A 20655-nucleotide genomic window follows, 5' to 3' on the forward strand; every position below is an offset into this window, starting at 1 on the left:
AAAATCAAACTTCAATCTGTCAATTTGTTATACCGCTAATTTAATTGTGCTTACTTAAAAAAATAATGAAATAACACCACTTTTGAAATTTAAGTACTTTTTTTTCTTTTAAATCTTTCATTTCTTTCTTCAGGAAAATTCTGGTTTTGACAAAATAGAAGTGAGAGACAATGGTACAGGAATTAAACAAAGTGACACTACATACATGGCACAGAGACACTATACTTCGAAAATTGCCGACCATGTAGACTTAGAAAAACTGCAGACCTATGGATTCAGAGGAGAAGCTTTGGCATCCCTATGTGCTGTTGCCACGGTTACCATAGTAACAAAAACAGGTGATGACACCATAGGGATGATGTACACTCTAGATCAGCATGGTAAAGTGACTGCTGTTAAGCCAGCCTCTGTAAACCAAGGTATTACTTTTATCTCACCTAGTTATTTGATTGTACGCATTGCTGCTGGATTGTTTGTTGCTATAAACTTTTGCAAATTCACCTGTTCCCAAGATAATGAAAAAGAATCATGCAAGTGACCACAGTTTAAAAAGACTAGATAGACAAATAATGAAGCAGTTATTTGAATTATTTACCAATATAGAGTATACAAACCTATTATTTTAAATAACTTGTGTATCTCCATTGCATATAATATAATATAAATAATAATGATAAATTTATAGTACTAATTATGATAAATGTGACTGGGTCAGTAATGACTGGCGTAGAGATTTGTTATACTCTATACAAGACTTTATTCACACAAGATGTAGACAACAGGAGACAAACCAAACAATGAGTATAAAAAAAGGAAAAGTATACTAAAGCTTACACAGCTCAAAGTAGATGATAAGATGAATATGAAAATAATTCATTAAATAGGACTAATAAAAGTAACACAAGTATAATGAATTATAACTACATGACCCTTACCCGGCACGTTAGCTGAACATAGAGACAGACAGTTGAGTGATGCTACCTACGGCAAGGTGACAATATGGAAGTGCACGTTGGCTGAATCTTGAGACAGTTGAGTGACACTACCTACAAAAGGTGCCAGTTCTGGAAGTGTCACAAATGGGGTGCGTCTCGCCTTATAAAGCTCATTTGAATATTGAACAACCCAAGGTGCGGATTCACCTGTTGAAAACAGCAGGTGACCAATCAAGAGAGAGAGAGGAATCTAGGCTCAAGTAATAATAATAATAATAATAATAATAATATAAATTATAATCTATGGTATGATTAATGATAATATACAGTGCTTTTCCACACTGCTCAAAGTTGGGTCACAGTGTAGTTTTTGGCCCTGGTATAGATCTCAAAGTTTGGTGTAGTTTTTGGCCCTGGTATATATCTCAAAGTTGGGTGTAGTTTTTGGCCCTGGTATAGATCTCAAAGTTGTGTGTAGTTTTTGAGCACCTAAAATATAATCTAGCATCTGTAGTATCTCCTCCAAAACGCCCCCTAGTGATTAACCAGGCATCCAGGTTAAAGACGTTCCAGTTAGATTCTGGTTCGATTGATGATTAACATAAAATTTACATAATCATGGTGGACAGCCTAACAGCTATTGACGTGCAATCATGCATGTGACTTTTTTCTATCCACGGATAGACCTTACGTTATCCATCAAGTGAACTTCACGTTCTTTTAATACTGAGGCTGTAAACCATGTTTACATGAGTTACGTCAATGAACGACATAATGCATGTTTTATAAATGACCTTAGGCCTGCCTGTCGACATGTCGGTCATCCATGGTCTGCATCAAGTATGTGTAGTCGCGTGCACACAAAAATGTTACATTTGTTTTGTTATGCAAATAAACAAGGATACTCATGAATAATTCATATATATCTGCTTACAGAGGGTTTAATAGATTGTGTTAATCCTATGTGCCTATAAAGGGTTTAATAGATTGTGTTAATCCTATGTGCTTACAGAGGGTTTAATAGATTGTGTTAATCCTATGTGCTTAAAGAGGGTTTAATAGATTGTGTTAATCCTATGTGCTTACAGAGGGTTTAATAGATTGTGTTAATCCTATGTGCTTACAGAGGGTTTGATAGATTGTGTTAATCCTGTTCCACTGTAGGTTCATGCCATGGGTAATAATTTTAATTGTGCTTTGTACACAGAGTGTTAAAACACTTTTAATAAAAACCTAACAGAACTAAGATGTTGATTTTGTTTGCTTATACAGGGACTGCTGTTTGTGTTAGCCATTTATTTAAACATGTACCTGTCAGAAAACAGTATTACAACAATGCAAAGAGAAGAAAGGAAGAGATGAAAAAAGTGGAAGATTTAGTGATGGCATTTGGAGTTATTAATCCTGAAGTCAGGTTTAGTCTACGACATGACAAGACAACTATTATACAGAAAAATAAAGTGACTGACTACAAAGCTGCTTTGATGAATGTACTAGGAACTACAGTAATGACACATATGGAGTCAGTTACTCATGAAAATAATGATGCCCAGGTTTGTTAGTTTTATTTGGTAGTGAATCGATCTGAATGGCAGTAGAAGTTTGACTTGCACTCTTCTTGTCTAGTCATATTTTTTACTCTTGCAATGACAATATGATGTCTTTTACATTGTAGTATGGAATTATATACATTTGTACTTATCTGAAACTTACAGCAAGAATTTATAAGGCTGCATTTGCAAATAATGGGCAGGAGGGGGTGTCGGAGGAATTGAGGAGGGGGGGGGGGGTTTGAAAATTTGGAGGATGGTGGAGGGGGGGGGGACTTGAAAATTTTTGGTGGTTTTTTTTTTGGGGGGGGAGGGGGGGACCTAAAAATATTTTTCACATATAATAATGATGAAAACACATTTTGAGATACCCAATGTCTTTTTAATAACTTAAGTGTGTGTTGAGTTGCTTATCTCACCCATTGTTGATCACAACTATTAAACCAACTGTAAAATGAGCACAGGAAGAGACTGCACAATATAGATAGCCCAAAATCACTGCAAAATGAGTATGACAATTTCAAAGCATTGCACTATTTATCATACTCGACATCAGCTGATGGCATGTTGAACTGTCCTGAAGTGAATTTTAATCTTTTAAATAAACGTTTTGAACTATCTTGAACTACATAAATAAATAGATAAATAAATAACAATGATAAATAAAACTCTTCCAAAAAACATGTATATAAAATCCTTTATAATTTCAGGCAGAAAGTACTTGTGACATTTCTTACAATTTATATTTGTAAAATGAATGTAAACTGGTAAATAAAAAATGTATAAATATAAATAAATTTTGTAAAAATTAAATAGTTTAATCGTTTAAAAGTTAAATTTGCACCATCCCTTAATTATTTGTTATCCATTTGTACCTGATTGATTATTGAAAGTTTTGAGCAAAGGACATCAAGCTCTGCATCTGAAGGCACATTTTGATAAATGTGAAATGAGTATAAATAGACTGTCAGGCTGTCACTGATATTTGGTTGGTGGTGGTGGATCAACAGGTTTGATACTAATACAAATACATATTTGCAAATAAGATTGTTGTTGAGACTCTTCATAGGGCTAATAACCACACGGACTAATAGTCTTTGCAAATTAGGCTCATCTAAAATGTCTAGAGATGCAGAGCTCATTGTGTAGTACTATTGAGTGAAACTTTCTCCTATCCAAAAAATAAAACAATGCAATATATGAAATTTTAAAATATATAAAAAAAACAAGGCAATATTTAAAATAACCCCTCAGCAACATGATTTTGTCTAGTCTCTACAACCATCTACTGCACTTCTGTCCATTTTGTCACTCTCAATAGCTTACTCCTCATTCTCATTCTCCTCCTCTTGGTAAGGAGTGGAGCTATTGTCAAACTAAAAGTGAAAGAACTTTGTAAATATTTAGCAAAACACAACATTCCCATAGCACCAGGAATGATAAAGGCTGACAAGATAGAAGCTATTAGATCCCACTTCTACCACCAACAGAACATAAGTGATTCTTCAACCAGCTCTGATACTGACAGTTATTCTGACAGTGACAATGATTCATCTGACTCAGATATAGTGGAAAGGGAGTTTGGGTCACCTGAAGTCAGTGAGAGTGAAATTTATATGTATACAAGATCAGGCCGGAGAGCAACAACAGGGAAGACCAGAAGAATTGATGAATAGTTGTACAAAGAGACTGTCAATTACAAAAGAATTGTTGCAAACTGAAACATTATATACAATAATGGCCACCATTTTACCTGTTATTTCCATGGATCTGCATCATAGCTACCACGATGTGTATTTATTTGCTTGGAATACATACAAGTCTGTCAGTGTTTGGCTTAAAGGACAGAGTTGCCCTATTTTAAAAGTTTACATGTATTTTTTTTTATTTTGAATGCAAATTTGTATGTGCTGTTTGCAAAGGACTGTACAGTAGTCTAATTGTCTCTAGATCCATTAATTTTAAAAACACTATGCAAAAATAATATTTGAAAATATTCATGTAAATTTGTTAACAGGGTAGGAGTATGGCTTTAAAAAATAATTCAACACTGTTTAGCCAAAAAACATTAGTGAAACTGGAGAACTAAAAATCATGTCAAAATTTGACAGCCTTTTAACAAAAAAGGTTGCAAAACATGTATATACACAGGTTCCTGTATAAAAAACAACTAACATTAATTACCCTGTGTTCAGCTTCAATATACACTCAAGTAATGTCAAGGTCTGTGCAAATGAGTAAAATCTGGAGATTCCAAATGTAAACATGTTCATGCAATTACATTAGAGACAATGTATGTATGTATGTATGTATGTATGTATGTATGTATGTATGTATGTACATGTATGTATGTATGTATGTATGTATGTATGTATGTGTGTGTGTGTGTGTGTGTGTGTGTGTATGTATGTATGTATGTATGTATGTATGTATGTATGTATGTATGTATGTATGTATGTATGTATGTATGTTTGTGTGTGTGTGTGTGTGTGTGTGTGTGTGTTTGTATGTATGTATGTATGTATGTATGTATGTATGTATGTATGTATGTATGTATGTATGTATGTATGTATGTATGTATGTATGTTTGTATGTATGTATGTATGTATGTATGTATGTATGTATGTATGTATGTATGTATGTGTGTGTGGCTATATATATGTTATAAAAATAAATGTGTGTGTGTGGGGGGGGGGGCTTGAAAATTTCTGACCATGTGGAGGGGGGAGATCTGAATTTTTTGGGGTTATAAAGGGGGGGGGACTTGAAAAAAAATCTAATTTTGTCATGATTCCTCCGACTCCCCCCCCTCCCTTTATTTGTGAAAGTTATACATGTAGATAAGAGAGAAAAGTTATTGTGACAGGTAATAATTAGTCTGTAATTAGACATACAGGTATCAATCATCTTTCAAAGCCCAAACAGTGTTGAAAATGATCACATACATATTACTTAGTATCACTTCCTTTGTAATCCAATGCACATTGCCCTATCATACTCAGATACACTTTGCCCATTAATGGCAATTAGTGAGCTCATTGATATCTGTTTGCTAAGTCACAGTGATTTAGCTTTGTTTGTTGTTTTCACTATCTTTACATTTTTGTGCACAAAATAATGTTCCACTATCAATTTATATAATTATGTGATTCAAATTATGTTTCTTTGCCATTACATATGGTTAAAACTTTTATGGCCTGGATGTGGGTTTTGAACATCTCAGTAGTATAGCTTACATGCCCTCATAAAGATAAGTCCTTCCACTTGGTCTGCAAAACCAGAATGGCAAAACCCACATCAGGGCTAGGCTGTAAAGATCATAATTACATCATGAAGGTTAGTGTATCATCATTTTGTAGCCATATTTGTATGCCACCAAATGTTTCCGGCACAATTCCCTTTTCGTCATTTTTTGTATTTTTTTTCCTTGTAGGTCACCATCAAGGGCTTTATTCCCAAATCAGGTTCCAATGCACAACTCACAAGTCGACTTACAAATGATCGTTGCTTTATCTTTGTCAACAAAAGACCAGTACATCTTAAAGAGATTGAAAAGGTTTGTGAAATCTGTTATTTGGAGGCCTGACTGTTATGTATTTACAGATACATGTACTCTTACTAACCATTGGTGAAATAGGTAAATGGTGCAAATGGGTACCATTAAAGTATAGCGCCACCTATCAGAGAATAATGCTTTTATTTTGTTTTTTTACCGCCCGTAAGGGTACGGGAGATATTAAAAGGGGGATGTCTGTCTGTGTGTCTGTCTGTCCATCTGTCTATCTGTGTGTGTGTGTGTGTGTGTGTGTGTCTGTGTGTCACCATTTTCTTAAAAACGGCTGGCTCAATTATACACATAATGTTAGGTGTAATGGGCAGACTAGTCTAGCTGCTAGACCTCGGATGTTCTTCCTATACAATATGACACACGACTGAAAATCATTATTGAGGATTGAACATCCGAGGTCTAGCAAAAGTCATCTCTGCAGTTCAGGGATATAAATAACTGCAAATCAGAGAACCACATTGGCGATAAGCACAAACAGAGGACAATAGCTAATCTTTTCATGCATATTCAGCTTAAGGAGGGGCTTGTAAAAATAACCATCAATGCCTTAACTGAAATGTGTGAATGACAATGTCTACACACTCATCAAACTCACAATTACCATAAACTGATAAGACATAATAGTTAGTAATTTGTTTATCATCACGTGATATTGGACATTAGTATTATAGAGCATTTTAGCATTATAGAGGTGATCATTATAGAGGCCATATGTGATCTCAATGGAATGTAAAGTCTGAAAATGACATTAGCTAGACGTTCGGGCAAGCCCTCACTGTGAACTTCATTCGCTTATCTTATCGAAAGAAAGCCAGAACGTCTAGCAGCAAGACTATGGGCAGACCTGATTACTTTTTGAGCGAGATCTGTTCATGCTAATTAGGTTAATTTGTATATCAATGAAATCAACTAATTAAGCAATATATTAAGACTGCATACTTCAATTTCAGTATAATTTAGTATATTAGTTAAACATAACCAAGTGCGTATGTCGTATAAAATTTGTTGATGTACCTTACAGTGTTAATGAACAATTTGCATAATTAAGTATTTTCGGTAATTAGGCTATATTTTAAGAATGCATACTTCAATTTCAGTATAATTTAGTACATACATTAACCATAACAAATCGCATATGTCCTATAAAGTTTGTTGATGTACCTTGCAGTGTTAATGAATAATTTTCGGTAATTAGGCTATATCTAAAGACTGCATACTTCAATTTCAATACAATGGAGTACATATGTTAAACGTAACAAATCGCATATGTCCTATAAAGTTTGTTGATGCACCTTACAGTGTAAGTGAATAATTAGTCCCCGCCGGATGAAGTCCGGACGGGGACTTATGGATTGGGTTCCGTCTGTGCATCTGTGCGTCTGTGTGTCCATCCGTCCGCAGCCGTTTCTTGGAGATGCCTTGACCGATTTTTTTTCAAACTTGGTACAGGGGCAACATACTATGGCATACATATGCACGTCAATTTCTTTTATAATATGATCCAATATGGCCGCCTAGCAGCCATTTTGTTTGCGAATTTTCCCTGTCCAAAGCCATAACTCAGACATGCGTGAACAGATATCATTCAAAGTTGGTATTAGGACAGTGTTATATGACATACATGTGCATATTCATTGTTGTCATGATACGATCCAATATGGCTGCCTGGCAGCCATTTTGTTTGCGAATTTTCCATGTCCAAAGCCATAACTCAGACATTCTTAAACAGATCTCATTCAAAGTTGGTATTAGGACAGTGTTCTATGACATACATGTGTGTATTCATTGTTGTCGTGATATGATCCAATATGGCTGCCTGGCAGCCATTTTGTTTGTGAATTTTCCATGTCCAAAGCCATAACTCAGACATGCTTGAACAGATCTCATTCAAAGTTGGTATTAGCACAGTGTTCTGTGACATACATGTGCATATCCATTTTCGTCTTGATACAATCCGATATGGCTGCCTGGCAGCCATTTTGTTGGCGCAGTTTTCATGTCCAAAGCCATAACTCAGACATGCTTGAACAGAGTAGTGATATCAAAAACAACCATATGAGGCCAAACAACATTAACCAGGTTTGAAAATGACAACATAAACTGCCAGTTCCTTAAAACCCAATCATAGCGGGGACTATGTCATTTTCAATGACTTGTTTGCATAATTAATGAGTTTCAGTAATTAGGCTATATCTAAAGACTGCAGCATACTTCAATTTCAATACTATTTGGTAGATATGTTAAACATAATAGAGTGTAAATGTCCTGTAAAGTTGTTGATTTCGCTTAAAGATTTAGTGAATAATTTGCCGAGGTAATAATAAGGTCCCACATGTTACAAAAGCCTTCTAAGCCTTTGTGTAATGTTTACTTATGAATTACTAATTACGCTTGCCATATACATTTGTAGTATTATCTGTAACTGTACATACATTGTATTGTGGTGTACCAGTTTAGTCTTCTGGCAACAAGTGTTTTGTCGGCAGCACCTGCAGTGAAACGATCACCCTACACACATTTCCGAGTGATATAACTGAGTAGGTAACAGGTGAAGGCAGTTTAACCACGCGTAAAAACTGGACATTGGCGCCATACAGTGAAAGCTGGTAAATGTTACCGGGGCTGGGGTTCTCCACGCCACGGTGTAGCCATGATCCAAGCGAAAAAAGGAAAACATGTAAAATAATTTGTTCAAATGATGTTTCACGAATCAAGAAAGCATGTTGGCTTCATAAAATATTTTCAGACTACGCATTGTTTCCAAAAAATTGCTATCGTACTGATAGCAATTTTTTGGAAACAATGCGTAGTCCGATTGTATGTTTTGATTTCCATGTTGCTGAGAGTCGATCGTGATACATCACATGTACATACTGTCGCAATCTTATCAAAGTAAAAAGACGCAACGCTCATTATAATGTTGCTATTTTTGTTTCCATTGTTTTGTCTACCTGAACAATTACTGTGTCATGCCAATCACATGTCCAAAGTGGATGGACACAGCAAAGTACAGTCAGCACTTCATGCTCTCAGGTCAAATAACTTCCACAACGTAAGATATGTCTACCCATCAAAAAGTCAAACAAAACAAAAATGGTTGGAGACCAATATGCAATACACCACAGTACGGCCGGCTTCAGTGAACATGGGCCGTGCGTTGAAAAAAGATGAAACCACTTCATGTCACTGTGTGGATGGTAATGAACGCAGTAAAAAATGAAATAAAGTGTGTGTACACATAGTTTTCAAGAGGGATAGCTATCCAACAAAACGTTCTGCTCTAACGAATTTGTGTGTCTACTGAACAACTTGAGAGAATATTATGGGGAACTCATTGTGTTGTGTTGACTTCTTGTGAAACCATTCTCATCCGATCTCTGTATGATCGATGGGTACAGAAATATTAGATAATTTTCATTTCGATTAGATTGTCTGTGGGAGCTGTTTTCCACCCATTGAATAGTTATGTCAACAAAGGACGCTGATAACAGCCTTCACTTTATGTAAACAATACGGCTTCACTAGGATGTAAACAATATGGTGGATGGTCCATGTTGCGGTACAAGACAGCAAGGCATAGTCAGAAAACAAGCACTAAACTTGCATGGTGGATATTTAAACACAGGTATACTATTACACATAAGGCTGCATTCACAAATAATGGGCAGGCGGGGGGGGGGGGGGGGAATTGAAAATTTGGAGGGGGGGGGGGGAGACTTGAAAATTTTTGGTGTTTTTTTGGGGGGGACCTAAAAATATTTTTCACATATAATAATGATGAAAACACATTTTGAGATACCCAATGTCTTTTTAATAACTTAAGTGTGTGTTGAGTTGCTTATCTCGCCCATTGTTGATCACAACTATTAAACCAACTGTAAAATGAGCACAGGAAGAGACTGCACAATATAGATAGCCCAAAATTGCAAAATGAGTATGACATAGTCTATGGACAATTTCAAAGCATTGCACTATTTATCATACTCGACATTGGCTGATGGCATGTTGAACTGTCCTGAAGTGAATTTTAATCTTTTAAATAAACGTTTTGAACTATCTTGAACTACATAAATAAATAGATAAATAGATAAATAAATAAATAACAATGATAAATAAAACTCTTCCAAAAACATGTATATACAATCCTTTATGATTTCAGGCAGAAAGTACTTGTGACATTTCTTACAATTTATATTTGTAAAATGAATGTAAACTGGTAAATAAAAAATGTATAAATATAAATAAATTTTATAAAAATTAAATAGTTTAATCGTTTAAAAGTTAAATTTGCACCATCCCTTAATTATTTGTTATCTTGTACCTGATTGATTATTGAAAGTTTTGAGCAAAGGACATCAAGCTCTGCATCTGAAAGCACATTTTGATAAATGTGAAATGAGTATAAATAGCCTATCAGGCTGTCACTGATATTTGGTTGGTGGTGGTGGTGGATCAACAGGTTTGATACTAATACAAATACATAGTTACAAATAAGATTGTTGTTGAGACCCTTCATAGGGCTAATAACCACACGGACTAATTAGTCTTTGCAAATTAGGCTCATCTAAAATGTCTAGAGATGCAGAGCTCATTGTGTAGTACTATTGAGTGAAACTTTCTCCTATACAAAAAAATAAAACAATGCAATATATGAAATTTTAAAATATATAAAAAACAAGGCAATATTTAAAATAACCCCTCAGCAACATGATTTTGTCTAGTCTCTACAACCATCTACTGCACTTCTGTCCATTTTGTCACTCTCAATAGCTTACTCCTCATTCTCATTCTCATTCTCCTCCTCATCATAATCATCATCATCATCATCATCATCATCATCATCACCATCATCATCATCATCATCATCATCATCATCATCATCATCACCATCATCACCATCATAATCATCATCATCATCATCATCATCATCATCATCATCATCATCATCATCATCATCACTATTGCTTGAGTCATTTATACCCTTTCCTATTTTCCTATTTATCTATTTGCTTGGAATACATACAAGACTGTCAGTGTTTGGCTTAAAGGACAGAGTTGCCCTATTTTAAAAGTTTACATGTATTTTTTTTAATTTGAATGCAAATTTGTATATGCTGTTTGCAAAAGACTGTACAGTAGTCTAATTGTCTCTAGATCCATTAATTTTAAAAACACTCTGCAAAAATAATATATGAAAGTATTCATGCAAATTTGTTAACAGGGTAGGAGTATGGCTTTAAAAAATAATTCAACACTAGTGAAACTGGAGAACTAAAAAACATGTCAAAATTTGACAGCCTTTTAACAAAAAAGGATGCAAAACATGTATATACACAAGTTCCTGTATAAAAAACAACTAACATTAATTACCCTGTGTTCAGCTTCAATATACACTCAAGTAATGTCAAGGTCTGTGCAAATGAGTAAAATCTGGAGATTCCAAATGTAAACATGTTCATGCAATTACATTAGAGACAATGTATGTATGTATGTATGTACATGTATGTATGTATGTATGTATGTATGTGTGTGTGTGTGTATGTATGTATGTATGTATGTATGTATGTATGTATGTATGTATGTATGTGTGTGTGTGTGTGTGTGTGTGTGTGTGTGTGTGTGTGTATGTATGTATGTATGTATGTATGTATGTATTTAGGTATATGTATGTATGTATGTGTGTACACATGTGTATGTGTGTGGCTATATATATGTTATAAAAATAAATGTGTGTGGGGGGAGGGCTTGAACATTTCTGACCATGTGGAGGGGGGGGGATCTGAATTTTTTTGGGTTATAAAGGGGGGACTTGAAAAAAAATCTAATTTTGTCATGATTCCTCTGACCCCCCCCCCCCCCGCCCATTATTTGTGAATGCAGCCTAATGTGTACCAGCCATGACTACATTTTTCTGTGAAATTTACATAAAAAAACTTATAAAGCAGTGTCATTCAGTCTCTGTGGTTGACCACCACCTTCCTCACTCATTCACTACCAGAGGAACTATCGATACTGCTAGCGGTCGGTTTTAATGAATATGGCTAAATCACACCAACAGATGATAATGCTGGAGTGTATTGCTCTATGGTTGAGGCATCTGACGAATATTCAACGTTGTGTTCTGGCGAGAACCGGTTGTGAAGTTGACCTAATGTGTACCAGCTGACTCGGCGCTGACGGCTTTGCATGTAAAGATAAACTGAGGAAGACGTTTGTGTTCCTCAAGTGACGTCACGATGTCCAAAATCTGTCCTATCCATATGCAAATGAGAAGTACTTCCAGAGGTGCTCTGTGGCTGAGCCTAGAGTGGCTCATTTTTCACGCAATTTCTCATGTCAGAACTATTCTATACTGTCACTAAACACAATGTCATTTATTTTTATGGCAAAATGAATATAATGATGAAAAAAGTATCACCCTTTGCATGTACACTTTAAACAGATGCATATTGTTGATGCAGAAGTTTGGCTATTTTTTTTAGTATGGTGCCATCTATCAGAGAGTAATGCTTTTATTTTGTTTTTATTTCTTTATGCTAGGTAGTAAAACAGTATTACAGCACCAGCACAAATTGTGATTTTTCACATCCACGCTACCCAGTGATGTTTCTTAGTATAGAAGTATCTCCAGATGTGGTTGATGTCAACTTGGATCCTAATAAAACTACTGTGTTGTTACATGATAAGGTAAAAAATATTACAATCTGTAACACCCAAGTCAGGTGATTCCACTGTGTGTCACAGTAATTTTCAAACCATGATACCCGAGTAAAGTGATTCCACTGTGTGCCACACTTAATACTTACAACCCAACACACCCAAGTCGGGTGATTCCACTGTGTGCCACACTTAATACTTACAACCTTTAACACACCCAAGTAGGGTCATTCCACTGTGTGTCACACTGACAACCCAACACACCCAAGTGAAGTGACTCCTCTGTGTGTCACCCTAAGTGAAGTGACTCCACTGTGTGTCACACTTACTTACAACCCATAACACCCAAGTAAAATGTTCCACTGTGTGCCACACTTATTTACAACCCATAACACCCATTGGCAAGTAAAGTGATTCCACTGTGTGTCACACTTACTTACAACCCAACACACCCAAGTAAAGTGATTCCACTGTGTGTCACAGTAATTTACAACCCATAACACCCAAGTAAAGTGATTCCACTGTGTGTCGCACTTATTTACAACCCATAATACCCAAGTAAAATGTTCCACTGTGTGCCACATTTATTTACAACCCATAACACCCAAGTAAAGTGATTCCACCGTGTGCCACACTTATTTACAACCCATATAATACCCAAGTAAAGTGATTCCACTGTGTGTCGCACTTATTTACAACCCATAATACCCAAGTAAAATGTTCCACTGTGTGCCACATTTATTTACAACCCATAACACCCAAGTAAAGTGATTCCACCGTGTGCCACACTTATTTACAACCCATATAATACCCAAGTAAAGTGATTCCACCGTGTGCCACACTTATTTACAACCCATATAATACCCAAGTAAAGTGATGTTGTGTACAAATAGCCCTGAATGGATATAGTGTACAACAGTATGACCTAATCCCCAAACCTGAATGGAGAGAGTGTACAACATACCGGTAGTCCTATCACATAGTCCCCAAACCTGAATGGAGAGAGTGTACAACATAGCTCTATCACATAGTACCCAAACCTGAATGGAAATCTGTAGATTAATTATGGGTGTCTTTGTATATGCATATCTGTATACAAAATATTGCTGGGAGTATTCCCACTTCAAATTTTCTGATACAAAATGTTTTCAATCTGTTTAACCATGTAGGAAGCCATCTTAGAAACACTGTCAGGAATGTTGGACAGGGTGTATGCCAAAACACAGCCAAGTGGAACACATACACTCAGCGCTCAGATTGAAAAATCTAGTACAACCTTTGAACAAGAAGACAAGGGAATTTTATCAGGAAGTCAAAGTGAAGGCCTTGCATGCAGTTCAGATAGAGATAATGGTGGAAAGTGGGATATCATAGAAATTAAGGCAGGGGGAAAAGAAAATATGATGAAGGGGCATCTCGAAACAGAGAGTGAGGGGTGTGTAGAAACAAACAGTGTTAATTTCTCCATCTTGGACAATGACTTAATGAATATGCTGCATGATGAATTACAAGATTTTAATAACGATGTGATTACAGAGGTCAAAGACAGGTCAGAAATTACAACTCATGGAAGTCTACCTGGAAGCAGCCATGAACAAATTACACATGCAGAAATAAGTTTGACAAACTTGACTGAAACTATGACAACCAAAGATGATGATAGCTTAAAGCAGAAAGTATTTAGTGATGAAAAAGATAGTGTTCAAAATTCCACCAATACGGAACAGAGGTTTATATCTAGAGAACACCTGGTAGGAACAAATGAAAGGTCTTGTGACATATCAACCAATCAGGATACAGAATTCATTAAATCAGCCAATAGGATACTCGATATAGGAGATGATGAATCTTCAAAGAATGCTATAATGCAGAGGATATGCAGTGATCAGAAAGAACTATGCCAAGGTCAAGAAAGATCAAATCCAGACTTTGGAACAACAAGTTGGAGTAAAGGTCATGCTATTGTTGATGATGACGGCAAACCAGTTCAGGTACAAAACATCTTATTTTTCATTTCTATTTTTCTACATCAAATTGTTTTTGAACATTGAAGTCGAGAATACTTTTTAAAAAAAATGGAATTTAATGAAAAGAAAGTCCTGCATATGATTATAGTGTGATATCCAAAAGTGGTACAATTCAATAGCTAAAATCTTGTGAACCATAACTGTGAACTAAGTAAAACTCAGCTGTTCAACTTTGTGACAGTTGCCTGTTAATATCTATGTCAGCCAATGAGATAAGACCACATGATAAAACCTTCTCACCGTGTACAGTTTATGGAAATACATTCAGGTTTGTCTATGTTATCCTTTACATCAGCCTGTACAGCTTTTAACAGGGGCATCTTTAAGAAATGAGTCAGACATGAAGACAACCACTCCATCTTTAAGAAATGAGTCAGACATGAAGACAACCACTCCATCTTTAAGAAGTGAGTCCGACATGAAGACAACCACTCCATTTGGTAATTCACCACAGTCTAGTCCTGGAAGGAAAAACAAACCTCTTGAATTTAAGGTAATTAGGTTGTAGAAACTTTATGAGGATGTATTTCTTAACTAACTATTTGACCTTTTGAAACAGAGGAGAGATTTTTTGTGTTTTGAAAGTAGAGATTTGGTAAAGTGATTTATATTAGTTTGTTGAATATGATTTGTGTTTCATGTTATCAGGACTGAACAACACAGTGTATCTTACAATATAGGTTTATATGTGCCCGGAAAAATCCTGGAATTTCAATCCACTCCTGTACAATCCTGGAATTTTCATGTACTCCTGTAAAATCCAGGCTGGAATTTCAATCTACTCCTGGAATTTCAATCTGCTGTAAAATCCTCAAATTTAAATCCATTCCTGGAAAATCCTGGAATTTCTATCTACTGCAGACCTGTAAAATCCTGGAATTTCAAATCACTCGTGAAGGTCCCTGCAAAAGTTTAGTTCACTGAAATGATCTGCTTTTGAAAATTATCATTGACAAATGAATGTTTGCCTATGACAATCAAATGTTTGTTATAAACAACAAAAATGGTCCTAAAAAATGACATTGTTTGGCTTTGAAAATTACTGAAAAAATGAATAAAAAACCCTTGACAGTAAAGTGTACATGTATAAGCCCAGGCAAACTCAACTAGTGCACGGGCAGAAGTGGAATCGGGTAACTTGTAACCTTTGCATGTTTGATGGTGCTTGACCAACCAGCCACCATTTTTGACTTCCTTAGCTCTTTATCTGTAACACCTAACTACCATTTCATACTTGTATACAGGAGGGTCAGACTACTCTGTATGACATGGTTGGTTGCACTCCAGTGAAAAGACCTGTACCTGCCATACACTACTTTGCGAAACACATCAAGCCACAAGGTACGTACAGATCCTAGCATTAGTTACAAGTGAATTTGGCTGTAGGCACAGGAAGTGACTGAAGCCCCTATAGACATCATGCAGTGAAGTTATGCATGGTATTATAATTCAGGCTAAAATTCCTAAGGTTTTCATACAATACATCTAGATATGCAGTAGATATATGTTGTCTTTGTCAGTAATTTGGTCAGAATTAGTGATCAGAAATGTTTTATGTTATATAAATTATATTTTCCCTGGAAGTGGAAATGTAACCAAACCTTCACCACATACAATAATGAGTAGTTAGTTTAAAATTATCAGTATGGTATTGATTATTCCCAGTGACATAAGGGGCCTTGTCACTACCAGTTAAAGATGAGAAATGACTAAATCCTTATATCATGAGTATTTTCTGGCTAAAAGAAGAAAAATAGGGAGAATAGTGTAAATATTTTGGCACAAAACATAGATGAAACAATAAACAAGGAAAACTGTCACAGTGGTAATTGTGAACGTTCTGATTGATATTTTGAGCACCACATGACCAAATGACATAACCACATGTAAAACAACCAGGCTATAAATGGTATATGTCTTGTGCTATAGCTTTAAACTTAAATATTGTTTGCAGTCTTACAGCAGAATCCTGGAGTTGATGCTTTGACCATCAATAGAATCATTGCTGAGAAATGGGAGGAAGTTGAGACTGAAGAAAGGGCCAAATTTGAAGCCATAGCTAGCAAAGATACTAACAGGTATTATTAGATATAAATATTAAAAAAAAAGACTGGTTTTATTGGAGTGAACTTTTATGTCAATTATTTCATCCATTGTACAAACATTTTTAAACAGACCCACCGTCCGAAAAACAATTTCTTGTGAATCAAAACATTTACTAGTAATTATTATTATTAAAAAGATAAATAAATAAACAAATAAAAAATAAATATATACTATTATAATAGTAATGATAACTCAGTGTGATATTGTCCTTAATATTGTTAATCAAAGTCATGTCAGTAAAACACATCTATACCGTGATGTGACCAATCTGATCAATAAAGTTTACCTAATCAGTTGATACACTGCCTCTGCCAAATAGTCTGTTTTATACTACTAGTAGAAACATAACAAAGGGCCATAAATATAGTATAAACCATGGTGCTGTGTTTCTGTTCATGGTGTGTTCCTTGTTGCAGTAAAGCTTACAAACAAACATAGTAAGATGACATATATTGAAGATACAGGTGATTATAATAGTCAATTGTATAACTCATGGTGATTATAATAGTCACTTGTATAACTCATGGTGATTATGTTAGTCAATTGTATAACTCATGGTGATTATAATAGTCAATTGTATAACTCATGGTGATTATAATAGTCACTTGTATAACTCATGGTGATTATAATAGTCACTTGTATAACTCATGGTGATTATAATAGTCAATTGTATAACTCATGGTGATTATAATAGTCAATTGTATAACTCATGGTGATTATAATAGTCAATTGTATAACTCATGCCTATATTATCAGAATTTTGCAAGTAATCTCGTTACACTAAGTTTCAATGTGTACGTATGAGGTCAGTTCTGGAAATGTAACATTTGCAAGAAGTACAATAAATGCAACTGAAATTTTGAGTTAAACATGTCAACATTTATTGTTCATTTGTGTAGATACCAGGAAAAGGTGCACTCAGCAAAGAGACCACGGACTCCTCTTAATATTGCTTCTATGCAAAGAAGTAAAAGAAAAAAAGTTGAATTGGTAATTTAAAAAGCATTATTCAAAACAGTTGTGTGTGTGTGTGTGTGTGTGTGTGTGTGTGTGTGTGTGTGTGTGTGTGTGTGTGTGCATGCATTGGGTGTGTGTGTGTGCATGTGTGTGCATGCATTGGGTGTGTGTGTGTGTGTGTGTGTGTGTGCATGTGTGTGTGTGTGTGCATGTGTGTGTGTGTGTGCGTGTGTGTGTGTGTGTGTGCGTGTGTGTGTGTGTGTGTGTGTGCGTGTGTGCATGTGTGTGCATGCATTGGGTGTGGGTGGGTGTGTGTGTGTGGTGTGGTGTGTGTGTGTGTGTGCATGTGTGTGCATGCATTGTGTGTGTGTGTTTGTGTGTGTGTGTGTGTGTGTGTGTGTGTGTGCGTGTGCGCATGTGTGCCTCTGCAAAGATGGATATTTGAACATGTACACAATTTCAAAATGTACAGCATGTGTACCTAAGTGGTGTATGGCGTTTCATTAGGGCCTTTATTATGTACATCTTATTTGACTCGCCTCGACAACTTATTTGGCAACTCGACATCTTATTTGACTCGCCTCGACAACTTATTTGGCAACTCGACATCTTATTTGACTCGCCTCGACAACTTATTTGGCAACTCGACATCTTATTTGACTCGCCTCGACAACTTATTTGGCAACTCGACATCTTATTTGATTCGTCTCAACAACTTCTTTGGCTCCTCGATAACTTATTTGCCTCGACAACTTCTTTGGCTCCTCGACAACTTATTTGACTCGCCTCGACAACTTCTTTGGCTCCTCGATAACTTATTTAGTCAACATGTATGACGTTCTCTTGGAGGCGATATTTTAGCATCCCTAGCTCCCCTTCAGTAAATATGTGCTCTCTTGCGCAAACGTCACTTCGCGTCATACAAAATCTGCTGTTACGTCAAAGAGCGTCATCAAAGTTTTGTGTAGTTTTTTTGAAGAGTGACTGGTGGGTCCTCACAATGTTGACCCGGAAACGCGGAAGTAAATGTTATATAACCAAAGTATACGTTCTAAATATGTTGGAGAAAGAGATCAAACAGAGCTGTCCGAGAGGAGAGAGGACTTAATGATGGCTTACCGCTTTATCTCGAGAAGGAAACAACAGTGTATCGGATACGTCACGCGTGTCTAGTCTGTGGAGATTACATGTACTTTGTCACAGGTAGAGAAATTTAAACTTTATCTAAATATTCAATACGCTATTTATTATTTAATTATTTGTTGTGATCCCGTCCATTATTACTGTCTGACGATCGTTCCGTGTACGTTCACGGTGACACAGCACAGTCAGTGTCACTTGTGAGCTAATAGTTCTATTCAGGCATCGTCATATTCAAAATATACCGTCAGCATTGATAATAGTTTTGAATATCGTAAATACCAAATAACACCATTACTTATGACCCATCACCATTCTTGAATAGGATTAAGGGGTCGGTCAGTTCCTTCGGCCTGGGGGTGGGGGGAGGGGGTCACCCTGTTTTTGAAATTGCCAGTGTGGGGGGGGGGGGGGGTCATGCTGTTTTCAAAATTGTGGATAGGGGGGTCATTGTGTTTTGGATTGTGATGGAAGAAAAAAATCCTCTTTCTACAATGGCATATAGCCTTGTCTGAAATGTGGTACATGTCAATATTTGTTCTTCTCCCTGTTTCTTACATGATTTCTTTAAATATTCCTTATTAGTTCACGCATAACAATAAATATACATATACATGTATTACCTAGCTACCACACTAGTTACAGAACATGTCATGTAAATGCTTGGCTGTTTCACAATCAGTGCTTCACTTATATTGCACTATGGGGCAAAAGTGAACTTGAAGGTTTTGTAATGGTAATCTTCATAGATAGTTTATAAAAGAAGTTAATCTAAAATGTTCATTACTCGTCACTATGAACTTGTCAGAAGGGATTAATACACTTTCTATTTTGGACACTACATGTTATTGACACTACAAATCACCACATCTCATCAGATTCCAGTTTCTATTATACACTCGGTATGACAATTCCTAAAGTTCTCTAATGTACCGGTGACTTTACTGTACATGCAATATTAATGCCACTATACCAATGTTACAGGGCCATTTTTGTGTGACATGGGAAACTCATTTAAAACTTACATTTACGTTAGCTATTCGAAGCTTGGAAATATTACCTCAAAGGCAATGAATAACCTAAACATTGTCTTAATAGAAGCCAAAAACTGCAGATCTGCCAGGGGGAAAACCCCAAGGACTCCCTCACCCCCAGAGGCCACTCTTGCATTCAACCAACAATCAGATGCACCAACAACCTGTCATAATGGTATTGAACTTTTCTTAAATATTTTCACCCAATTGTAATTTGAGATGATATTGTCTTTTAAAGATGTGAAATGTTTGCCAAGGTAGTCTAACATTGCCTTAAACTCCAAATCTCCCCTAGCAATGATACTACCAGTAGATGTGCTGACCTTTACTACATGTATTTAATGATGCCATTTAACTGTTTAACTTTAAGAACATATTTCAACCCTATGTAAGTTATAGAGAATAGTTTCTGATACTTGATGGTACTGTCTTGTAAAGCATGGATTGAGTTATTGCTTGAAAGGGTCTGAATAGACTAAAAAATGGCTTTTATAAGAGTAAAAATCCTCCAGGGCTTCTAGAGGGAGACCCCCTTGGACACCCCCCCCCCCCCACATGAGATGGACATATCCCAGTCTCAAGCTCTTCCCCTCTTACTGTCAAGATGTAAGTAAAAAACCTCCAGGGCTTATAGACCCCATAGGACCCCCCCCCCCCCCCCCAATGAGATATACATATTCC

General features: G+C 36.0%; 1 protein-coding gene across 1 annotated transcript in view; it reads left to right on the forward strand.

The window, feature by feature from the left end:
* LOC144433668 (PMS1 protein homolog 1-like) overlaps window positions 1-20655 on the forward strand; it is a 44548-nt gene that overhangs the window by 2769 nt on the left and 21124 nt on the right. Inside the window, exons 2-10 of the mRNA XM_078122015.1 lie at window positions 134-419; window positions 2208-2488; window positions 5919-6041; window positions 12594-12740; window positions 13880-14701; window positions 15033-15230; window positions 15982-16078; window positions 16692-16815; window positions 17743-17833. Coding sequence (XP_077978141.1) covers window positions 134-419; window positions 2208-2488; window positions 5919-6041; window positions 12594-12740; window positions 13880-14701; window positions 15033-15230; window positions 15982-16078; window positions 16692-16815; window positions 17743-17833 — 2169 coding nt within the window. The remainder of the gene's footprint in view (window positions 1-133; window positions 420-2207; window positions 2489-5918; window positions 6042-12593; window positions 12741-13879; window positions 14702-15032; window positions 15231-15981; window positions 16079-16691; window positions 16816-17742; window positions 17834-20655) is intronic.

Source organism: Glandiceps talaboti, chromosome 4 (assembly GCF_964340395.1).
Source record: "Glandiceps talaboti chromosome 4, keGlaTala1.1, whole genome shotgun sequence".
Classification (NCBI taxonomy): Eukaryota; Metazoa; Hemichordata; class Enteropneusta; family Spengelidae; genus Glandiceps; species Glandiceps talaboti.